We start from the raw sequence: 23,364 nt of genomic DNA, 5'->3' as shown, positions 1-23,364 counted from the left end.
ATAAGTAATAATTGGATATGAATATTGAATGGCACCCATGAAAGGAAGATTAGAAATCTTTTTGATTATATATAAAACTTAATAAAAAAGAACTAAGTTAGATACAGTTAAGTCTTGATTATTAGGGGGAAAATGTTATGATGCAGGATATAGTTAAATAAAGGAGGGATAATGATAACTACGTATATACAGGTATGGGTACAACATAAGGAAACTGGATGTAAATTGTAAACAGTGATTTGGAAAGGAGGATTAGAAAACTTTGTTATTAAATATTATGGATGTTTAGCTAGAAGAGAACATAAGGATTTAGTGTTATTGGAGGATTTTAGAAATAGTAAATGAAATGCCAGTATGTGGTTATGTATTAAATCTTGGTATATTTTATGATGAAGGACATTTAAACAATTATAGTCAAATGAAAATGGAGATATGAGGATTGGTAACATGTATGAATATCTGAGTTAAAATACTTGAATTAATATGAATTATGTTTTGACTGTGGAAGAGATACATGGACGACTTTTTGTAACCAAAACACTTTCTACAGTATGTAAAGAAGGATGTGTTGTGTTTGTTTTGAAAATTAAAAATAATTTTTTTAAAATAATAACAACAACAACAACAACAACAACAACAACAACAACAACATCATCATCAAACATGGAGAAGTAAAAACTATTGTCAGGAGAGAGTACACCAACAGAGTTAGGAAAATTTTGAAATCTAAATTAAATGGTGGAAATACAATCAAGGCCATAAATACCTGGGCAATACCAGTTATAAGATACACAGCTGGTATAGTTAACTGGACACAAACTGATTTGAACATTTTGGACCGAAAAACCAGGAAACTAATGACAATGCACTACAGTTTACATCCACGTGGTGACACTGATAGACTATACCTGCCCCGAAAATCAGGTGGCAGAGGATTATTACAAGTGAAGCAAATAGTTGAAGAAGAAAAACATGCACTGGCTGATTATTTAAAAGAAAGTCAAGAACATCTATTAATCGAAGTAAAGAACAAAAATTTATTGAAGGCCCAACAGACGAAACAAGAATACAGAAAAGATGTGATAAAATCAAGAATGGAGAGTTGGCAGAACAAAGCATTGCATGGTCAATTTCTGGAAAAAATAAAAGATAAAGTGGACAGTAAAAAAACTTGGTTATGGTTAACAACAGGTACATTAAAGAAAGAAACAGAGTCACTAATCCTGGCTGCGCAAGAACAAGCTATCCGAACAAATGCCATTAAGGCCAAAATCGAAAAATCCTCTGATGATGCCAAATGCAGACTCTGCAAAGAAGTTGATGAAACTGTTGACCACATACTCAGCTGCTGTAAAAAAATCGCACAGACTGACTATAAAATGCGGCACAATTCAGTGGCACAAATGATCCACTGGAATTTGTGCAAAAATTATAATATTAAAACAGCAACAAACTGGTGGGAACATAAGCCTGAAAAAGTCATCGAGAGTCAGATGGTCAAGATCTTGTGGGATTTTCGCATACAAACGGATAAAATACTGGCGCATAATACACCAGACATCACACTGGTTGAGAAAAATAAGGTTACAATCATAGACATCGCAATACCAGGTGATAGCAGGGTCGCCGAGAAGGAATATGAAAAAATCGCGAAATACCAGGACTTAAAAATCGAAATCCAATGATTATGGCACAAACCAGCAGTGGTAATTCCAGGGGTAATCGGCACACTGGGTGCTATTCCAAAAGCACTGGAATTACATTTAAAACAGTTAAAAATTGACAAAATCACCATCAGTCAAATGCAAAAGGCTGCACTGCTTGGATCTGCACACATATTACGAAAATACGTTACGACGTCCTAGGCCCCTGGGTGGGGCCTGATTAGTAATTAATGCCAAATCCAGCGAAACAACTGGCCGCTGTGATACACTTCTGTTGATGCAATAATAATAATAATAATAATAATAATAATAATAATAATAATAATAATAATAATAATAATAATAATAATAATAATAATAATAATAATAATAATACCACCCCGAAAATAAGGCCAAGTGCTTATTTCGGGGATCAGAAGAAAATAAGACCCTGTCCTATTTTCGGGGAAACATGGTATAGGTTGTTCTTGACTTACAACCATTTGTTTAGTGACTGTTTGAACTTACAACAGCATTGACTTATAACTTGTTTTCACCCTCAGGATCATTGTAGCGTTCACTTGATCAAAATGCAGGTGCTGGGCAAACTGGCATGTATTTATGACAGTTTCAGTGTCCCAGGGTCTTTTGAACACCACTTTTAATCTTCCTATCCGGCTTCTGACAAGCAAAGTCAATGGGGGGAAACCAGATTCATTTAATAACTGTGGCAAAAAAAAGTCATAAAATGGGGCACAACTCATTTAACAACTGGAAACGTTCACCTCAATTATGTTTCTAAGTCAAAGACTCCCTCTACTATATCCAGAAAGATGGAAATGGGTATCTTTCAATATCTGGAAGCTGCCTACTGACTGATCTTTGGCAAAATGGGCGGCAGGCACCTCTGATAAGTAAGTTCTTTCTCTTTGTCCTTCCATACAAAGAAAAAAAAATGAAGAAAAAGTTTGTCATGACTACCCCCCAAAGAACAAGCTGCTCTGCTGATTTTTCCTTGTTTTCAAGAGAAGCAGCCATAAAAGGGCCTTTGTAAATAACAGGAAACCATGTTTCCCCCAAAATAAAGACAGTGTTTTATTTTCTTTTGACCCCCGAAATAAGCGCATGGCCTTATATTCAGGGACGTCTTATTATTTTTGAGGTGCAGGAGGCAGTGAATGTGGTCACCTCATGGCTGCTCCTGTGTTGCAATATTTTCGGGGAGGGCTTATTTTGGGGGGAGGGTTTATTTAAGCACATGCGCTCAAAAGCCCAATTGGGCTTATTATCCAGGGAGGTCTTATTTTCAGGGAAACAAGGTATTACTTTTGTATAAAAGAAATCCATAATTTTGTTTCCTGTGACAGAGATATCTTTAGGCTGCATTTCTCCCATAAGCCTTATATTCTGTTGCTTTAACATCCAAAATTCCCATAAAAACTAATGTGATATTTTACCACAGCAGATAAAATTTGTGTAGGCCTCAGTTTGATGTTAATTCAATATTGAATGGGTGAAATAATGTGTCCAATTGTGTTTAATTAGTTTTTAGGTCTAGCTAGCTACTAAACACATAAATTAACAGAAAAAGGAAACAACAACACTCATCCAAGAATCCATCTTCCATATAAAGACAACTTAAATCAGGGATCCCCAAACTTGGACATTTTAAGACTTGTGGACTTCAACTCCCAGAAGCTGGCTGGAGAATTCTTGGAGTTGCAGTCTACAAGTCTTAAAGTGGCCAAGTTTGAAGACCTCTGACTTAAATGGATGTAAAATTTTCTTACGTTTTTAGGAAGCTTTTAGCTCAAGACAATACCTTTTCTTTCTATATGATGGAAGAATAAATGAAAGGCATCTCTATAACCAAGACTGGGTACATGATTACTGATGAGATACTCTAATTGCTGTAATTAATCTTCCCCACAAAAACCAAAAGACTCTACCGACATATTCTATCCCCATTCCAATTTTAGATACAGAAAAATCATTCTAATTTACTTTGGCATTTTCTCAGCATTAAGATCAATTTCTAGGTCCTATAGCTATGGAGGGTAAAATAGAATTTATTTTTTTCTTTTTCTAAATACATTCATTAAATGATTTCTTTTCGGATCAGAACAGCTTGGTAAAAACTATTTTTGGATCCTAAGTTAGCAGTTTATGCTGTCATCTAAGGTAAATAAATCTAAACGGTTGAATCTATAGCTTTGACAAGTTTGTATCAAAGCAACAGGAAATCAAATGAGATTATTTTTCAATAACATCAATGACTCTTTAAAAGACTTTCTAGCACAGCCTAATGCAAAATTGGATGCATATATTCCAACTGGAACAAGTAAGTTATTCACGGCTGTTGTTTTATATTCCCCCTGCCCCCCTTATTTGCATTTATATTCTGCCTTTCCCATTAATAGCTAAAAGCAGATTACATGAGGTTCTCCCTAATCTTTCTCCCACATCACAATCCTTTGAGGTAGAATGGACTGACAACATGTGATTGGTCTAGGGCAGGGCTCTCCAATCTTGGCAACTTTAAGCCTGGCAGACTTCAATTCCCAGAATTCCCCAGCCAGCTGGCTGGGGAATTATGGGAGTTGAAGTCCGCCAGGCTTAAAGTTGCCAAGATTGGAGAGCCCTGGTCTACGGAGTTCCATGATCAAGTGGGGGAAGGGGCACCTAGCTCTCCTTGTTCAACTCATTACTTCAACCTCTATACATACTGACATTTATCTCTATAATATAAGGAGCAATTTTTGCATTTCATCTAACCAATGTGGTTTTATCATGAAGGGGAGAGTTTCTCCATCTTGTCGAGAGGCATTTTCTTACAGCATGAGATTTTTCTTTTTTAAACTACAAGTATTGAATCTGGAACATATCCAACGCAACAAATATTGTTTCACATTAATTTGTAGGACTGCTCTTTTGGTGCCCTATGTATCCATCCATATTTTGGATATGTATAGACATTATTTAGTGGGGTTTCTTCTTCCTGCTTCACTGTTTTTCACCACACCTTCATGTCATTTGTTTAAAATAACAGAGTAATGTATAGCAAGTCCTAGCCAAATTTGTCTGATGTTAAAAAAACATGCATGCAGGCAGGGGTGAAATTCAGCAGGTTCTGGAGAACCGGTAGTGGAAATTTTGAGTAGTTCAGAGAACTGGCAAATGCCATCTCTGACTGGCCCCAGAGTGGGGAGGGAATGGGGATTTTGCAGTCTCCTTCCCCTGGAGTGGGGAGGGAATGGGGATTTTGCAGTCTCCTTCCTCTGGATTGGGGAGGGAATGGGGATTTTGCAGTCTCCTTCCCCTGGAGTGGGGGAGGGGGGAATATGGATTTTGCAGTCTCCTTCCCCTGGAGTGGGGAGGGAATATGGATTTTGCAGTCTCCTTCCCCTGGAGTGGGGAGGGAATGGGGATTTTGCAGTCTCCTTCCCCTGGAGTGGGGAGGGAATGGGGATTTTGCAGTCTCCTTCCTCTGGATTGGGGAGGGAATGGGGATTTTGCAGTCTCCTTCCCCTGGAGTGGGGGAGGGGGGAATATGGATTTTGCAGTCTCCTTCCCCTGGAGTGGGGAGGGAATATGGATTTTGCAGTCTCCTTCCCCTGGAGTGGGGAGGGAATGGGGATTTTGGAGTCTCCTTCCCCTGGAGTGGGATGGGAATGGAGATTTTGCAGTATCCTTTCCCTGGAGTGGGGAGGGAATTGAGATTTTGCAGTCTCCTTCCCCTGGAGTGGGGCGGGAATGGGGATTTTGCAGTCTCCTTCCCCTGGAGTGGGGCGGGAATGGGGATTTTGCAGTCTCCTTCCCCTGGAGTGGGGAGGGAATGGGGATTTTGGAGTCCCCTTCCCCTGGAGTGGGGAGGGAATGGGGATTTTGTAGTCTCCTTCCCCTGGAGCAGGATGGGAATGGAGATTTTGCAGTATCCTTCCCCTACCACGCCCACCAACCCACACCCACAGAACTGGTAATAAAAAAATTTGAATTTCACCCCCGCATGCAGGGTTACTGAGGAAATCACAGGGAACTTGGCAGTGGTGCCCACCGTTCAAGTGCTTTCATTAGAAGGGATGAATCATTCAGAATGATGAAAGCAGTGATTGCTCCACAAAAACACAAGCTGCACCCCTTTTGTACATGCCTGCAACTTCGTAACTTATATGGAAAAAAAGGTAGAGCTTGTTATCACCCACACACCCCACAACCCCTACCTCGGTTTGGAATTAAAAAAGAAGGAAATGACAAATTGTTTACACATTGTTGACAAGAAAGCTGTCCCTAAAGTCAATTAGTCATGAAAAAGACCTTCCTTCTGGGAAAGGTGTTTTTTTTTTTTTTTTGCAAAATGCATGAGTCTCTCTTATCTGTGTTTAGTGTGAGCCACCAATGAATTATATCTGTATTAGATAAGCGTCTAAACCTGATGGTTGCCTATTAGATTTTTAGTGTTTATTAACTTGTGGAGGGTAAATTGCTCAGCAATTTTGTTTTTTAATGACAGTTTTCCAGTTTGGATATCCTAAGGCCGTGATGGCGAACCTATGGCATGTGTGCCCAAAGTGGCACGTGGAGCCATGTCACCTGGCACATGTGGCGTTGCCTGTTCCTCTTCTGAGTTTCTGGTGCGCATGCGCATGTGGCCTTTGTGCGTGGAAGAGCTGGTCTTCTGTTTTCTGGCACCAGCATGCATGCTGGCCAGCTGATCGGTGCATGCGAATGCATGGCAGTAACTGGAAGACTTGTTGGCCGGTGCGCATGCACTTGCGGGAAAACAGAAGTTCATTTTCCATCGCGCGCATGCCCCCTGGGCAGTTCGTCTTCCTGGTTGTGGCCCATGAGCATGCGCTCCTTTTGACACTTGATGCCACACCCGCATGCACTGAGTGCCGAAAAGATTCGCCATCACTGTCCTAAGGAATGCATCCCTGTTCTTATAAATGGGAAATGATATAATGGAACAGCATTAAACAAAAGGCAATGTTTCCAAATTTATTTTTGCTACTACACTTTTTCACTTAAAAATGGAGCATGGAGAGAAGTTTCATGGCTGGCAGATAATAAAATTTAGAACTTAAAATATCTGTCAGGTCTAGTTCCACCCACCCACCCCCTTTTTGGGGGGACAGTGGTTTTTTTTTCTTCTTCCAACATTTGGCACTAGTTTGGTAGCTCTTAGACTTTCAGACAGACTTTCGACTTGTAATACTGGAGTTAAAAGTGTGAAGCTAGCAATAAAGTGCAAATCCTGGCTAAACCATTAAGATCCCTACTGGGTGACCCTGAACAAACACAGTCTTCAGTCCAATCCCAAAAGTGCTTTTTCAAGAGCACAACCGGACATCAGAAAGTCCAGTTGCCTTGTGAAAAAGCACCTTTGGGACACCCATGACTGAGAATCTCTAGAGACATTCTTCAGTCCAATGTTCAGATCAGGGATGTTGTGAAGAGTGAAGTGCAATGAGAATGATATGCACTGCTCTGGACCACTTGGAGGTAGCTGAGGATAGATTTTATCCCTATCTACCGAAAAAAAAAAAAGCTAAGATTAAACCTTGCACAAGTCCTTTCCTTGCTTGAATAACAAATGTCTGCCTGTCTGTCATCGGCATACAAAGGGAAATGATGTAGCAAGCTATCTCTGTTTTGAACCGGTTCCACTTTAGCCACAGTGAGAAGGGTTGTTATTTGCTAAACAACTGCACTTACGAGTTCTGGGTGAAAAGCTACCAGTGATTTATGCAACCATTTCTGGCTATTGTTTCTTTTATCGCAAGGGTGCAGACCCAGGGTCCCTTCAGCATCAGTAAGTGCCAGGCAGGAGTCTTCATGCTGGATTAGCCTCAGCCAAGTGTAGTTGAACTTTTGGTTCTGCACATAGAAAAGAATTGGCAAAGATAAAGATTCAATCAGGGTTTTCTGAATTACAGAGCTGATTCTCTGCCCTGGATCACTCTAAGACGCCCTTTCCAGGGGTTACTCAAATACTGACCAAAGATTCACTATAAATAATACAATTTCCTTTCTCAGTTAGACCAGGGCTGAAGGCACACATAAGATATATATTCAAAACTTGTAATCCATAAATAAAAGACAGACTGACATTTTTATTGTCCCCTTCCCCCCTTTCTACAGACTTACCTTTTTGTTACTTTAAAAATGCATTAAACTATGTTTGGTGTATTAAATTGAAAATGTAGGTTATTCAAACTAAGTGTGCATTTTTTTTTTAATTCACTTTAACATGTTAATTTTTATTATAAACAGACTTAACAAGCTGCTTCATTTGTCCCTTCCTTTAATAAAGTTATTATTGGAAACATAAGCGACTGTTAATTCACCTAACACAAAGGAAGTTGCATATTCAGAACAGATATAAAAAAGATTAACTTTCAGGGGGAAATTTTGAAGGGGGACAATAAGATTCAAAATAGACATATTGTTACTTGAAAAATGGATCTGATCATTTTCTGCATCAGAGATACTATTGCTCTCAGCATTTCTGGTCTTTTAATTTTATTAAAAGTTTGCCTATATTGGGACAAATAGATATGTATTTCCAAATACCTCCGCTTAAAAATAAAATTTTAGAAAATAATTCATAATCCATTTAAAAAGATTTCTTGGGGCAAACACATTAAAAAAGACTTCTTAAGCCTCTTCTCCATGACATTGCATTTACATCCACCACCCTCAATGTTTTTCCATTTTTTTCAATTGTGGTCCTCATATCTATATCTCTAATAGGGTATCCCTCTTGTTTGGTGAATGCAGAAAGCTAAGAAGCATGAGCAAACTTGAGAGAGGGCACAACCCTGCTTTGTCTGAATCCAAGGCTACCCAACCAGGATCAGGGTGTTCTTGTCTAATCTCACCTTACTCCTATTCCAAGGTGAATCTCCTTAGACTTCTTCCGGGGAGGGGGGGGGGCATCACAAGCCTGTGCTCAGCTTTCTGCGATCAACCTTGACTGTTGCTTCCTTTCTGCTTCTTGTAGGGAAAGGGCCAGACTGTTCAAACAGAGGCCATCAAAAGATCCTATAGTATAGATAGGATCTTCAGCTCCTGCCTGAAGAAGGAATTCTGGCTGCAATTCAATTTTGGGCATGAAAGCCAAATGAATCACTGTCACATTGCAATCCCCTTCTGTCAACACCACTGGATAGATCTGACCAAGAAATCAACTCCACAGGAAGGCTAAGAATATGATAATTGGGACTGGCAATAACAGAATCTTCCGAGTCTAATTGGGACGTACTTCCTCCTCCTATTCTTTATAGGTCAGTGATTTAGTGAAGTGTCTGCCTGAGTAGCTTCTAAATGTTAGCTTGTTCTGCACTTAAAAAATGCTTCAGTCCCTTTTGCCTATGTAATAATTCTTGCACGACTCTATCAAGGTCATCTGCCTTACCCTGTACACCCAGGTTTCTCAACTTTGGCAATTTAAAGAGGTATGGACTTCAATTCCCACAATTCCCTAGCCAGCACGTTGGCTGGGGAATTCTGGGAATTGAAGTCCACACATCTTAAAGTTGCCAAGATTGAGAAACACTGCAGTCTATACCTTCTGCTTAGATAAGATGACAATTGGGTTATTCAGAAAGAACTGGATTCCTTTTGACTGCAGGGTGGTTAAAGGTACTTTAAAACTAAAAATAATACAAGCATCACAGCTGGGAAGAGAACTTAATAGCATATACAGTATAGGACCAAACCATGTGCAGTACTTTGAAGATGTTTTAAAGGGTTTAGCCTCTAAGAATAATAAATAAGTATTTCCAGTCTTACCTTATTATTAATATCACATGTTTCAAAGGTAAGGTTATGCTGATTCACAGTGATGCACTTATCCAATGCTACATTAATAATCTAGAACAAATAAATGATTGAAAGACATATTCAGAAAAAAAAATAACTTTAAATTATACCAAAAAAGACAATAGTTGACTGAAAATGTTGAAGCAATTAAATTTTATAATCACTATTTAGCATTTGTAATCTGCATCTGATTGTATTTTATTTGTGGAAGAACAATATTATGCACTGAGTATGCCAATTTATTACCAGCAAAATGTATTTGTATGCCTGATTCTCCCAGGACAGAAAAAGTAGTACCAGAAGGCTGAAATGAAATGAAACCTGAAAGGATCTTAAATAAATTTTATAAAGAACTAGAGGAAATGAGTGGACAGCTCCAGCAAATGTTCACTAAAGATAGAAAAGCGGATGGAGAATTTTAAAATGAACTGATTGTTGATAGAATGGTCCTTGACTTATGACCACAATTGAGCCCAAAATTTATGTTGCCAAGTGAGCAATTTGTTAGGTGAGTTTTGCCCCATCTTATGACCTTGCCACAGTTGTTGAGTGAATCACTGCAATTGTTAAATTAGCTACACTGTGGTTAAGTGAATCTGGCTTCCCTGTTGACTTTGTTAGATGGTCGCAAAAGGGGATCCCTCTATCAGCAATCAGTTCATTTTAAAATTCTCCATCCACTTTTCTGTCTCTAGTGAACATTTTCTGGAGCTGTTCACTCATTTCCTCTAGTTCTTTATAAAATTTATTTACAATCTGCAATGGTTCATTCCATTTTCCCTATCAAACATGGCAAAGATAGGTTTATCTTTGATATGTTAAATTATATAGGTTAATTTTCTACAAACTCCTACATGTTCCACACTGCATCTTGCAATCTCACCTCAAATATTGTGTTCCCAGCCATTAACATGGCACCATCAGCATCCAAAAACATTTGTCCTTAAGTCAAAAAACCACAATGCCAACACATAAGCACTTGTTACATTTTTACCACAAATAAACAACTATGGAAATGTTTCACATCCTTGTCTTATTCTATGCTCAATGCTGAATATTTCCCCAATCCATTTGTTTCTCACAATTAGTTTACTTCAATCTTAAAGAGCTGCAGTGGCGCAGTAGTTAGAATGCAGCACTGCAGGCTACTTCTGCTGCCTGTTGGCAATCTGGCAGTTCGAATCTCACCACGCTCAGGACTGACTCAGCCTTCCATCTTTCCGAGGTGGGTAAAATGAGGACCCAGATTGTTGGGGGCAATAGGCTGACTCTGTAAACTGCTTAGAGGGGGCTGTAAAGCACTGTGAAGCGGTATACAAGTCTGAGTGCTATTGCTGTAAGCAGGTCTTATTACATTAAGCAATTAATCTCCAACTCCACACTTCCAAAAATGATTCTGCAATTCCTTCTATGTGGAAAAATGTGAAGCTGAGATAAGCACACACACAAAAATGACACTATCTCAGTCTTCACCTTGTAGACGTGAACCTAAGCTCTTACCAGTGTTCAGTCACCTCTACAACTGTCTACCTCTCACTAAAGGCATCTTTTCTTCCGCTTCATTTCCCTCAGCTCTGCTCATATTATAAAAGTTTTGCTATGCACTATTTGCACAAAAAACACAGTTTGCATCGCGCCTCCTTGATCGATTCTACCCCATCTCCAGTTTTATATGAACACACAAAAGCACTTTAATTTCTGTTGATCAAAGTTAATACACTTCCTGATTCTTGTCAACACTCCTTAATCCTTGGCTGTCCAAACTTAACTTTCCCTACTTCAGATGCTGTCATTTCGTTTTTCAGAAGGGAGTCTCCAAGATTTATTTCTATTTGTTGCTGTATCGTATCAGCAACCCTAAGCAGGGACAGGTAAAAATGTAATTATCCACAGCTGACCTTTTGCAGTTAATTTGGTTGCCCAACCCATTGAAACAGCAATCTTCTATCTTAAAATTAGTTGGTCTAACCAAGACTAATTCATAGTTTTAAACAAACTCTTCCAGATTAATGAAGTGAGCTGTAATTTGCTATTTTAAAGGTCAAAAAAATAAATATAAATAAGTGGATAAGCCCTCCTGCTGTTATAAGATCTCAGTTTGCTAATGGATTTGGAAGATGAGTGACTGGTTATATATAACATTTTTTTCAGTACTGAGATATAAGGCTTATATTAAGAATCCCTTTTCCCCCCACTTCATAATATCCAAATGTTTGTGATGCTTGAGTCAATGGATAATAGAACAAACTCTAACCCATTCCTTGTCCTTAGAGTAAGGAGATTTAGAAGGACTCCTATACAAATTCATAATTGTGCTGAAAAATGGAATCTCAGTAGATGTACTTATCTTCTATCTATCCTAGAATTCCTTCTTTTATGAGCCGAGGTGGTGCAGTGGCTAGAATGCAGCATTGCAGGCTACTTCTGCTGCCAGCACTTCGGCAGTTCGATTCTCACCAGGCTCAAGTTTGACTCACCCTTCCATTGTTCCGAGATCGTTAAAATGAGGACCCATATTGTTTGGGGGCAATATGCTGATTCTGTAAACTGCTTAGAGAGGGCTGTAAAGCACTGCAAAGTAGTATATACATCTAAGTGCTATTGCTATTTACACAACTATTATAATGCAAGAGCTCCAAATTGTTTGATCAGGTCACCATTCAAGTTGTTCCGCAAAATTTGTCAAGATTAACATTATCAAAAGCAAGAACAGTTTTTTTCATACCATTATAGTTTATCATGAGATATATGCAAGGACTAGCCTGGGATAGCAGAAAAATGTTGGTGTAATATGTAGAACAGAAGGTCTGGTGGAAAGAATAGGGTTTCAATATGGCCCTGGTCTTGTGTTTTCATGATGTATGCTTTTCAGCATGCGAGGCAAGATACACTATGATCCTCCTTGTTGAGCTACATTTTATCATACATAATTAATTCTACTCTTTTCCTAACGTGGGATTTAGCAGTTTTATTCTAATTTGCTTTATTTGTCCTGCCATGTTGTTGCTTTAATCCTAATATTTACACTTTGTAAACTACATTTACAAACACTTCGTAAGCTGCAGTTTGTTTACAGAGTCAGCATATTGCTCCCAACAATCTGGGTTCTCATTTTACCCACCTCGGAAGGAATGGAAGGCTGAGTCAACCTTGAGCAGGTCAGGATTGAACTCCTTGCAGTGGCAGAGTTTGCCTGCAATACTGCATTCTAACCACTGCACCACCACGGCTCTTAGTACGAAGTACAAAAAAGAGCCATGAGAAATGTACCTTCAAGATGTTCAGAAAACTGTAACCATAAGAATTACAGTTCCATGTGATTGTTGATATACAGGATGCTGATATCGCAGAATGAAATGTTGTGCCTTATGTCTTACAAGAACAGTATGTTGCCCTATTGCTCCATGGATTCAAGGTATTGAAACAGCAAAATGAAGATCCAACAGATTCCTACATGGCTTGAACAGGCTTCGAAATCTGCCTTTAGGGATGCCAGGTAAAAAGGCAGATACAACAGGAAAACTGCATTTGATATGCAGTTTTTATATAAATGAAACACACACACACACACACACACACACACACACACACAGAGAATTGTTTTATTTTATGTTAAAGTTATCAGAAGAAGCAATCGTAAAAAAAGGAAGCCAAACAACTTCCTCTCATCTCCCATAGCTCATAAAAAACTTTATGGCTCCACTTTGTAGTTGCTGAGAATGCTATTCCAGAGGAACTCATGATACACTTTGGGTTACGATGGCTATTATTTACAACTGCTAAATTATCTTTGGAACTGGAGAAGGGGGTATTAAAAGCTTCTTAAGATGCACCATAATACAGTTTTATAGAAAGTCTTGGCTTTGGGACCCTACAGAAACAATTCCTATTTTATTCCAGAAAGGAATAAAATGGATTTCTAGTGCACTCTAGTGGTTGCAAATTGAAAATATGAAATCCTGAAGGCTTTGAAGTGAACAGTTCTACAATTAGGTTGAATGCCTGAAACATCTGCTTGGTATCAACACATCTCATTTAGGTAACAGTTAAATAAATAAATGGTAACAACTTATATAGATTGTGGAAGGTAAGGATAGCAAAGCTTTATGTTTACTGAAGGAGGATCAGTGTTTAGGGCTTACAAATTTTAAACATTTCCCCATTTTGTAATGTATAAATATTGTCCTGAGATCTATACCAGTTTCCTATATAAACTTCTGCCAGATGATTCCTGGGAAAGAAATGATAAAACATACTGTTTTTTTCTCTTCTAGATCCCAATGTACTCATAATGCCTAACTTTCCACTGACAAAACTACTATCCTTTGATTATAGTTAACGGATTTCAAATCAGAGATGTTGCACTGTAATAACATAAATATCCAGGAGTAGTAATAGAAAATATTGATAAATGAAAAAGCAGTGCTTAAGAAAAATGTAGATTTAGAGAAAAATGCATGAATTCTGCAGCCTCTACTTCCAAGACTTCAGCTAAGTTTGCATAGGGAGCCCATCACCAGTAGGTTGTGCTTCCAAAAAACAAAAGTGCCTGGCTATTGTGTAACACAAATACATATGTACAGGTTAGGTTCACTCATTAATCTAAACCATAAAAGAGTTTACTTTCACTGTAGTGTTGTGTGTTGTATAAACACATGTAATAGTGTTTTATTGAATATACCCATCACATTATTTCTTTCAATGAATATGTTACATGCAGCAAAGAAGCAAGAAACATTAACCAAATAAACAACAGACATTAATAATGGATACACGTGAAATAAGATTTAAAAAAACAGTTATATCTAGTTTAAGGTAAAGGTTCCCCTTGCACATATGTGCCAATCATTCCCGACTCTAGGGGGCGATGCTCATCTCCGTTTCAAAGCTGAAGAGCCAGCACTGTCCGAAGACATCTCCGTGATCATGTAGCGGCATGACTAAATGACAAAGGAGCACGGAATGCTGTTACCTTCCCACCAAAGATGGTCCTTATTTTTCTACGTGCATTTTTACGTGCTTTCGAACTGCTAGGTTGGCAGAAGCTGGGACAAGTAACGGAAGTTCACTCCATTACACGGCACTAGGGATTCGAACCACTTAACTGCCGACCTTTCTGATCAACAAGCTCAGCGTCTTAGCCACTGAGCCACCACATCCCTGTTATCTAGTTTATATGAACACAATTGACTATATCTCTCCATACTTTGCAAACTATCAGAAGTCTTTTATATACTTACAAACTATCCTTGTTTCTACCAAATCCACATATTGATTTATACATTCATTAGGTTTGTTTTTCTCAGTTACTTCTTTCTAAGATCTCATAAAGCTATTCAAATATAATTTCTGGTATTTTCCCTTCCTATAAATATATGTTTTTTTAAATATAGAGATTTACTTAGAAATTCAATCCTCATTCACTTTCTCTGTACTGTATGATCAAACTATTGCAGTATACTTTTTTGAACTGGTCACACATTTCCATGTTCAATCCATCTGTATTCATTCTTGACCCTAACACTTCGTCTTGCCACAGATTTCTTAACTTATTCCCACTGCATTTTACTTTTTCATTCGTTCAACTTTCCCCATTATTATGTCAAAGAGAATAGAAACACCTTCTTGCAGACAGCCATTTTTGCTTCTTTTGACCCTTACAACATACAACATACCACCTTCTACCCTTTCACTAGCCTTTGTAGGTCTTGAAATCTTGCCACCTTTGTTTCTATTTTTAGCAAATATTCTACAAAGATAGAAAAATTCATCTACATTTTGCACCTCTTCATCATTCATGTATAGCTTGCAAGTATTCATTCATATTTCATAGTGAAATATCATTGCTTGATCTTTTGATACATTACTTTTATTCATACGTCATATCCTTTCTACATCCTACAATTATTATACATTCACTCAATATCATTCAGATATTCAACCATTATCACGAGGAGACGAATACACACATATTTAAATCCTCATCCAAAAATCTCTAATAAGCATTTTGGCATTTATCCATAAATATATTAAACTCAGTAAATATCACACTTGCTTAGTCCTGAACCATTTCCTAATCATTCCATTTATTTTACTTCTGAATGCCATCTTGCCTTATTAGCAATCAATCAATTCTACATTTACGAACGTGTATTCTAATTATCGCCAATTATGAATTCCTACTTTCATACACATACCTTATCTTCCAATATACATTTTACCTTTTTGTTATTATTCCGTCACTTCTCTATAGAACTGTAGATGTAGACCACCATCTTTCAGATTTATGATATCCTTCAACTTATTCTTACTTTTATCAACACACTTTCTTAATTCATGTTTAATATTTGTTCTTTTTACGTTACACATCTAATCTTCCATATGTCATGGCTCTCCTATTATCGCCCCATAGATATTCCTACAATCTATTATGGCTTTAGTTAACTGAGTTAACTAAGTCATTAATCATATCTGTTCCTGGAACAGCATTTCATGCCAATGGCATGGCACAGAAAATGTAATCAGTTTGGTCACATTTTGGCTAACATGTTACAAGACTAACCAAAACTTATGTTTACTCCAAGCATGCCCATTATATTCTATAAAATCTTTGTCTTTACTATTTACCCCATCTCCATTCCAAGTTTTAATCTTTTTGTCATAATTATCACCAGATGGACCCACATACAGTATATTGACCTCCATTGCCTATTCAGGCTTTAGTTAGATAATCTAACCTTTCATAAGTTTTTTTTTAAAAATTATAATTAATTAAACCAGACTGTAGCACAATGTGTGGACTCAGTTATTTATACAGATAAACCATTACCAATAACTTCGTTTGGCTTTATCTTTCTCCAGAGCGCCTTCTACTTTATTGATCTCAACTTCAACTGGGAAAGATTCTTCTCTTTGGCCTGACAGTTAAATTAACTTTCTCTACCTTTTGAGGCAATACACCTTCAAAAACTAGTTGCTGGGAGAACCAGAGTAGGCTACACAGTCACTCTTAAAAAGGAAAAGCCGGTAAGGTAAAAGAAAGTTATTTTCTATGTAAGGAGAATACAAACCAGAGTTTTGGTCACAGCTCCAAATATCAGCAGTTTTCTCTCAACTGCACATGTGCAGCAATGTGCGAGCAAAACGCCCTCTCAGCAAACCCGTAGTAAACCGGTTAGGAACCCACCACTGGCTAGAACAGTGGAAAAGACTATCGCAGACTAGTTGTGCTCTGTATGTATGCTAGCAACTATGTGATGTCAGCATATGACAAAGTAAAGCTGTACCCTCTTTGTCATCTGACAGTCTTGGGGCCTTCATAGGCTAATGATGAACTCTATGTTTTTCTGTTTTACTTTAAATAAAGCATACTGACATTAGAATCTTAAGATACAGTACATTCATGGATTTGACAGTAAGAAAAACCCAGTAGCAATGTCCTTTGATTTTTTTATATTGTGGATATTACCCTCAGGATAGTGATTCAGTATACAGAACTCCGTAATTGAAGTTTTAAAATGACCATGAATTATTAGAACAAAAGTGCATTATGGAACAAGGTGACATAATAAGCCAACCAATTCACCCACCCCTCTCTTTAGAACTTGATGGAAACTTCAACTAGTGTAACGATACATTTTGCTGCTGCTAACATGAGATTTTTATAGTGCAAAAGAAATTAAACTAAAACCACCATTGACATAAGCAATAGCACAAACCCAAGTTGGTAAAATGAACATACCAGCCCATTAGCTTTTACGAGAGGGGCCTCCAAATCAGGATATACGTTTTCCAAATACCACTTGAAGTTCTTGCACTGAAGCTGCTCCCTCAGTTTCTTCTGTTGAGTCAAATCTCCAATGTCCAAGTTTTTTTGAATGAGGTGATAACCATGTCCGTAGAAAAGATCAGTGTATTCATCCAGCCAAACCTCTGCCACCCGGGCCAAATTCCGTTCTACTGTAGTGAGGCGATCTTTAGGGAAGGAGTAGGGGTTATCATTCCTAAAAATATGACCTACTCGGGAACACGGGATAATCTCAATTTCTCCTCCACACATCCAAACCTGATGGAATAAAATCAGGCCAACAATAGATACAATTTCTAGAAATTTTATTCCACAATCTACAATGTATAGATATCTTAATTTCTGCATATGTCTTACTTTGGGTTTTTTTTAATGAGAAATTCCATATCTACTAAGTTGAGAACATATAAAATTAACCATGTATTCACAGCACAAATAATGGCTTGGGGTTTCAAATTCTTGGATAAATCATGGTTTATACAACACCCTCTCTAATTTCTACAACTCAGAATTACTTTCTTGTTGAAACATTCAGAACTAAAACAATGGTCAAAATGGTTGTTTAGCAATTCAACAATTCAGGTTGTTTAGCAATACCACTTATAATGAGCATAAATATTAGTTTGCACATTTTAATTTTTTTTTCTTTTGACGCAAGCCAGTGTTGAGGCCTCAATCATTTGGCGACTGAGACTTCATGCTGAATTATATTAAAACTTCATTGATCATTGCTTTCTAATGATTTAAATACAAGTGTAAATATTGAGGGATTGGCCACCATTTGAAGCTTTATGTCTTTATTGAAAGGGAAGCTTAAGATTTTATAATGTAAATTACATTTAGATAATACTATATATATTGCTTAGGAAACCTGATAGTTAAAATATCAATAGATTATTAGTTATAGAATTATAAATAATACTCTTATACAGGAAAATTTCAGTTTTCTTGACTTTGGTACACTGACTTTGCATACAATAGACACAAATAAAAAAATGTTATTTTATTACATCTGCTGACGATCTTGCTTAGAGATCTGCATCATCTGTGCAGCCATGATAACATACTTTTGATTTATCAGGCATTGGGTATTAGGAATATCCCCTTCCATAGATACAAATATATCATACTGACATACTGTTTATTTTAATACAGTTATTTCTAATCATCCATAGTTGAGAGAATTGGAAATGAATGCATATGTATGATTTAGCTACTGACAAGAGAGCATTAATTTGACAATCAAGTACGAATCAAAAACAAAAATATGTTTAACATACCTTGAATGAGATCTCCATATTTTCACCTCCCCAAACATCAAGACCAGGATCATATGCCCCAAGCTCAAAAAAATACTTCTTATCAATAGAAAACAGCCCACCTGCCATCACAGGACACCTAATAATTGAACCAGACATTACATGCACATTGTGGTTTAGGAGGGCAAATGAAAATTTTGCTATTTTGAGACATGTGCTTTTGCATACAAACAACAATTGTTGTATTAAATGCAAACATACCTGAAAGTTCACAACCCTGGAAAACTAGTTTGGCAATAGTTTAATGTTTTGTTTCAAAATCTTATAAAATCTCTTGATTTATATTAGGCAAAAATTTAAAGTAGAAGCAGGGAACTTGTGGCCACTTATTGGCAGGTTGCAAGTTCCATGAACCAGAATGGGCAGAGGTAATTTAATAATATCTAGAAAATCAAAAGTTCTTTAGTCTGCTTTAAAGTAACATCTTTAGTTGAATAAACAAGTCACGTTTAGCATCATTTTAGTTTCCATCCAGAAAGAAGAAATTTGTAAATCATAAACTATTGTGTCATTCTATCATGTCAAACATTTATTACTTAAAAAGCAATTCTGTTCACAAAACTTTAACTTCATATACTTACCTAATTATATCAGCTTCCTTAATCTTATTTTTTTTAATGACATCTGAAGGAATTGGCTTCCACCCAAAATTCATTGGCCATGTAAAAACACCGCGTTGAAAACTATCCACAGTCATGTAACTAAATGATGGAGAACATGCAAAAAATTAATTTAAGAAGCAAATGCTGAATCAGAAGCTACAATAAACTGAATGACATCTTTGAGGTTTGGGTTAACAAAACCAGACTAAAAACAATAGCCTGCAAAATTATGAACTGATTAGCAATAGCACTTAAACTTATATACTGCTTTACAGTGCTTTACATCCCACTCTAAGGGGTTTAGAGTCAGCCTATTGCCCCCAACAATATGGGTCCTAATTTTACCCAGGTGGGATGGAAGGCTGAGTCAATCTTCAGCCTGGTGAGATTTGAACTGCTAAATTGCAGTCAGCCGCCAGTCAGCAGAAGTAGCCTGCAGTACTGCACTCCAATCACTGCGCCACCGAGGCTCATTAACTTTATGATGTTTGTGTTTTCTTACTTTATTTTGAATTAAACTTTATAGCAAACAAGAAATAATCTCAAGAAAATATGTTCTATCAAGGTAGAACTGTGTTTTGCCCAAAGGAGGGCAGTAATCTGTGTTAAGAGTCCCAAGGCTTCTCTTGTTGTCACTGATACTTTATAAATGTTTTTAAAGTGTTTTGAAGGAACATGCCTATAAGAGCTTGATGTATCATATCCTTCAAGATAGAAAGGCTGAATATTAAAAAGGACAGAGGTCAGAGTACATGAGATCATGAAGGTGTGACCAATTCAGTTATCAGTGTGCTTCCTCTCGGAAGACCTAATTCAGGATACAGTCCTGCACTGTGCTAAATTTCCTCTCTGTCCATGGATCACTCCCCCACCTCACCCCCGGCCCCAATAGTTTCAAGGGAAACACGGAAGAATAAAACTCACCTCATATCTTTGTCACTGATCACTTCAATGACAGGGCAAGCAACTTTTTTTCTATTTAAATGAATTCTGTCCAGTAGCGGTTCCAACCACCCCACGTTGCATTCCACATGAGAATCTAAGAAGGTCAGGACATCACCTAGAGGAACAAGTAAATTTGCCATTATAACAAGGAACAGGAAAAACTTGGAAAGGTTTATAGTATTTATTGGCATTTTGGAAAAAAAATTGTATTCGCTTCCTACTGTGGATAGGTATTTAACGTATAATCCATACATAACAAAGAAGTTTACAGGAGACATTGCTTAAGCAATTTTTTTTCTCAGATTATATCTCTTCATTATTTATTCAAAAACTTCCACCTTGCCATGATATAATGTTGTTTTTTACTGTTCACTTTGTCAAGAATCATAAAAAGATTCCGCACTAAAAAGTAACTTGGAAATGCTAATTCTTAACTGTATCTTAATCATACCATATATTCTTTCCAACACACAATTTTTATATACCACTGGGAAAAATGTCCTTTATGGCATTTCACTAATTGATAAGAATGCCTTGGCTGGTCAGCACCATATTCACCTAATTAGAAATTTCTCTAGAGTAGTGAAATTGTGATGTGCTTTAAAGCTTCATTAATATATATGACATATGAGTTGGAAAACGTGTTAATAAAGTTTTTCATTTTATTAACAAAGACTTGCAAACATGGCAATGGTGTAATAATAAAAAGGTATACCTACGGAAGGACAAATTTTATTTCATGCAGAACAATCTTGAAGGTGCTTATTAGCTCTATGTGAGCAATAACTGGTCCTATCACCCGCTAATGTCTCCATCACCGCTGCATATCAGGCAAACTCAAAATGGAGTTGTTATATGCATACTAATATACTAATACTGAAGTCTTTTATAACGTAATAGATTCTCTCCTGCCTGGAGGGTATCTCTGCACATAAGCAAGTCCCTTATGGTCATAAAACATATGTCTAGTGGTTACATGACTTGGGTGCATAATGGTAGGATTAGTTTCCACAAATTTGCAAGACTTTTATTTTGTTTTTAAACATATAAGGGTGGCTGCTGAACTCCCAGATATGAAAATCAATCACTAACCAATTGATTATTATCTAAAGGAAGGAAGAGGAAGAAAGAAGTCAAAGAGCTTCTCCTCCTTTTGATGATTTTTGGTATTACCTGTGAAAATATTCACCTCTCTCAAAATTTCCTTTCCCTCAGTGAGTCTGCATAATTAAACCTTATTGACTGTGTAATGTAATTACCTCATTTTCTCTGGCTACAATTAACCCAACCAACTCATTAAAGAAGCATCGGGTTAATTCACATTTCATTTTGATGGTCATCAACTCTCAAAACTTGGAGACTTTATTAATTTATTTACATTATTCTACTCATGACACGATTTCCAATAGACCAGGCTTGTGTGGAAAAATTATTCAGGATTCTGAAGGGAAATATGGTGATAGAATGTACAGAGAAATGCAGCAAGGACACCAAAATAGAACTCCCTTTTTATGATTCTGTAATCCTTTAATTCGGGGAACACAGATTATTATTTTCATATAAAATAGAAAAAAAAGAGGAATTTTTCAGAAAGTATTTCTATCACACATCTCCCAAAAACTATTTGAATCCAAAAATCAAAGCAAAAATATATCTTCCTATCCATTCCTATTCTTAAAATGTCCCAGAACTGATAACAATAACATTCAGAAGAAAAACAATTCCAAATAAATAAGTATTCTGAAAATTGGTAAAGTATTGGTAAGAGCATTTGTTGCAATAGCTATTAAAGTAGATGAGATTCTCACACTGGAATATGAGCAGAGCTGGCCTCAAACCATTAACTTGCTACTAAATTTCTATCTTTAGTGGACAGAAAGCTTTAACATTTTAAAACTTTCAAATATATGTGTAACACTTTCTGCTAAAAACACCAAGGTGCTGCACAGCAAATAAAACAATGTCAAATTCATAAAATACTACATCAACAATAAAAACATTTAAAAATTAAAAGCATTACCACTAAATTCTATTAGAAAGGCCAGTGTCAGCGTTCCAAATATCATGCAGAATTAAATCATTGTCCAAGGCAAAGTAGTCCTTAAAACTCCAATTTAATAAGACAGGCATGTTGGCATTATGCTGGTGAAATTTCAACTCTAATGTACATCCGGTGAATTCACCCAGTTAAAAGTTCATCATTTTTCCCCACACCCCATAATTCATCACATGGTCCAATCTTCATCTTCCACGCTGGCATGTACACCCCTCTTCTTCCGGCCAGGTGTCGAGGTGCGGAGACAAAAGACGACCTTGAGCTTCTAAGAAATTCATAACAATACATTCCACAATCCTACTCCTTTCTATTCCCCCCTCCCAACTACTATACCAATGAAACAGCATAATATATATATGTTTTAATTATGTGGCAGGCCAAAGATTCTAAAAGGAACAGAATTACAGGCCTGACAGCCAGATTAGAAAGACATTTTGGAGTGCAGGTGAATTAATGCTAAATATGCTGCGCAGCCTAATTTTAAAAATATCTCAATTTCAATAAATTTATTGTATAGTTGTTGGAATAATACATTATACTATGTTGTATTAGAGCTTATTTATGGCTTAGCATGAGCATATAAACCCAGCCAGTGATTTTTACACTGTTTAGTTCTAAATGTCATGTGTAAACAGCCATTGTCGCTAAATTGACCATTGGCTTACCTGAAGGGTTGTTCTCGGTGCACTGCAGGAGTGTGCAAGCAAAGGCTAAATTCTGTCCCACTGCCCAAGGACTGGATTGAAAATCTGTTGGCCACACCCTCTGGCTCCTTCCATCCTCAGTTTTTCAATGAAGGCATGGTCCATCTGAGATGGATGTCCGCCTGGCAAAGGCTCCTCACGCGGAAAAGCAGGACATCCTGGAAATAATACCCCAGGGTGGGGTTGGACACTCCTGCAGTGCACCGAGAACAACCCTTCAGGCAATCTGAGACACAGTTGACAGAACAGGTTCAGATGGAGGTGCCACTCCAACGGATCCAGAGTGGCCCTGCTTAGCCAATCCGCGCTAATGTTGTTCATCCCCGATATGTGTTCCGCTCTTATGGAACTCACATGACGCTCTGTCCACCGTCCAAGCGCATCGGCCTCCATCATCAACACATTGGATCTGGTGCCACCTTGGCGATTTATGTGCGCCTTTGCCGCCACATTATCCGTCCGGA

The 23,364-nt window shown here is 37.4% G+C and overlaps 1 protein-coding gene across 1 annotated transcript in view; it reads right to left on the bottom strand.

Moving 5' to 3' along the window:
- The window catches only part of GALNT5 (polypeptide N-acetylgalactosaminyltransferase 5), a 47,639-nt gene that overhangs the window by 4,519 nt on the left and 19,756 nt on the right, over window positions 1-23,364 (bottom strand). Inside the window, exons 4-9 of the mRNA XM_081932652.1 lie at window positions 20,120-20,255; window positions 19,175-19,294; window positions 18,555-18,672; window positions 17,209-17,532; window positions 9,438-9,518; window positions 7,359-7,520 (exon numbers count right to left, since the gene is read on the bottom strand). Of these exons, the coding sequence (XP_081788778.1) occupies window positions 7,359-7,520; window positions 9,438-9,518; window positions 17,209-17,532; window positions 18,555-18,672; window positions 19,175-19,294; window positions 20,120-20,255 (941 nt within the window). The remainder of the gene's footprint in view (window positions 1-7,358; window positions 7,521-9,437; window positions 9,519-17,208; window positions 17,533-18,554; window positions 18,673-19,174; window positions 19,295-20,119; window positions 20,256-23,364) is intronic.

The sequence above is a fragment of the Natrix helvetica genome, assembly GCF_964273705.1.
Source record: "Natrix helvetica genome assembly, chromosome: 1".
Taxonomy (NCBI): domain Eukaryota; kingdom Metazoa; phylum Chordata; class Lepidosauria; order Squamata; family Natricidae; genus Natrix; species Natrix helvetica.
Note: the sequence above shows the minus strand (reverse complement) of the source record. Positions and strands in the feature narration are given on the sequence as shown.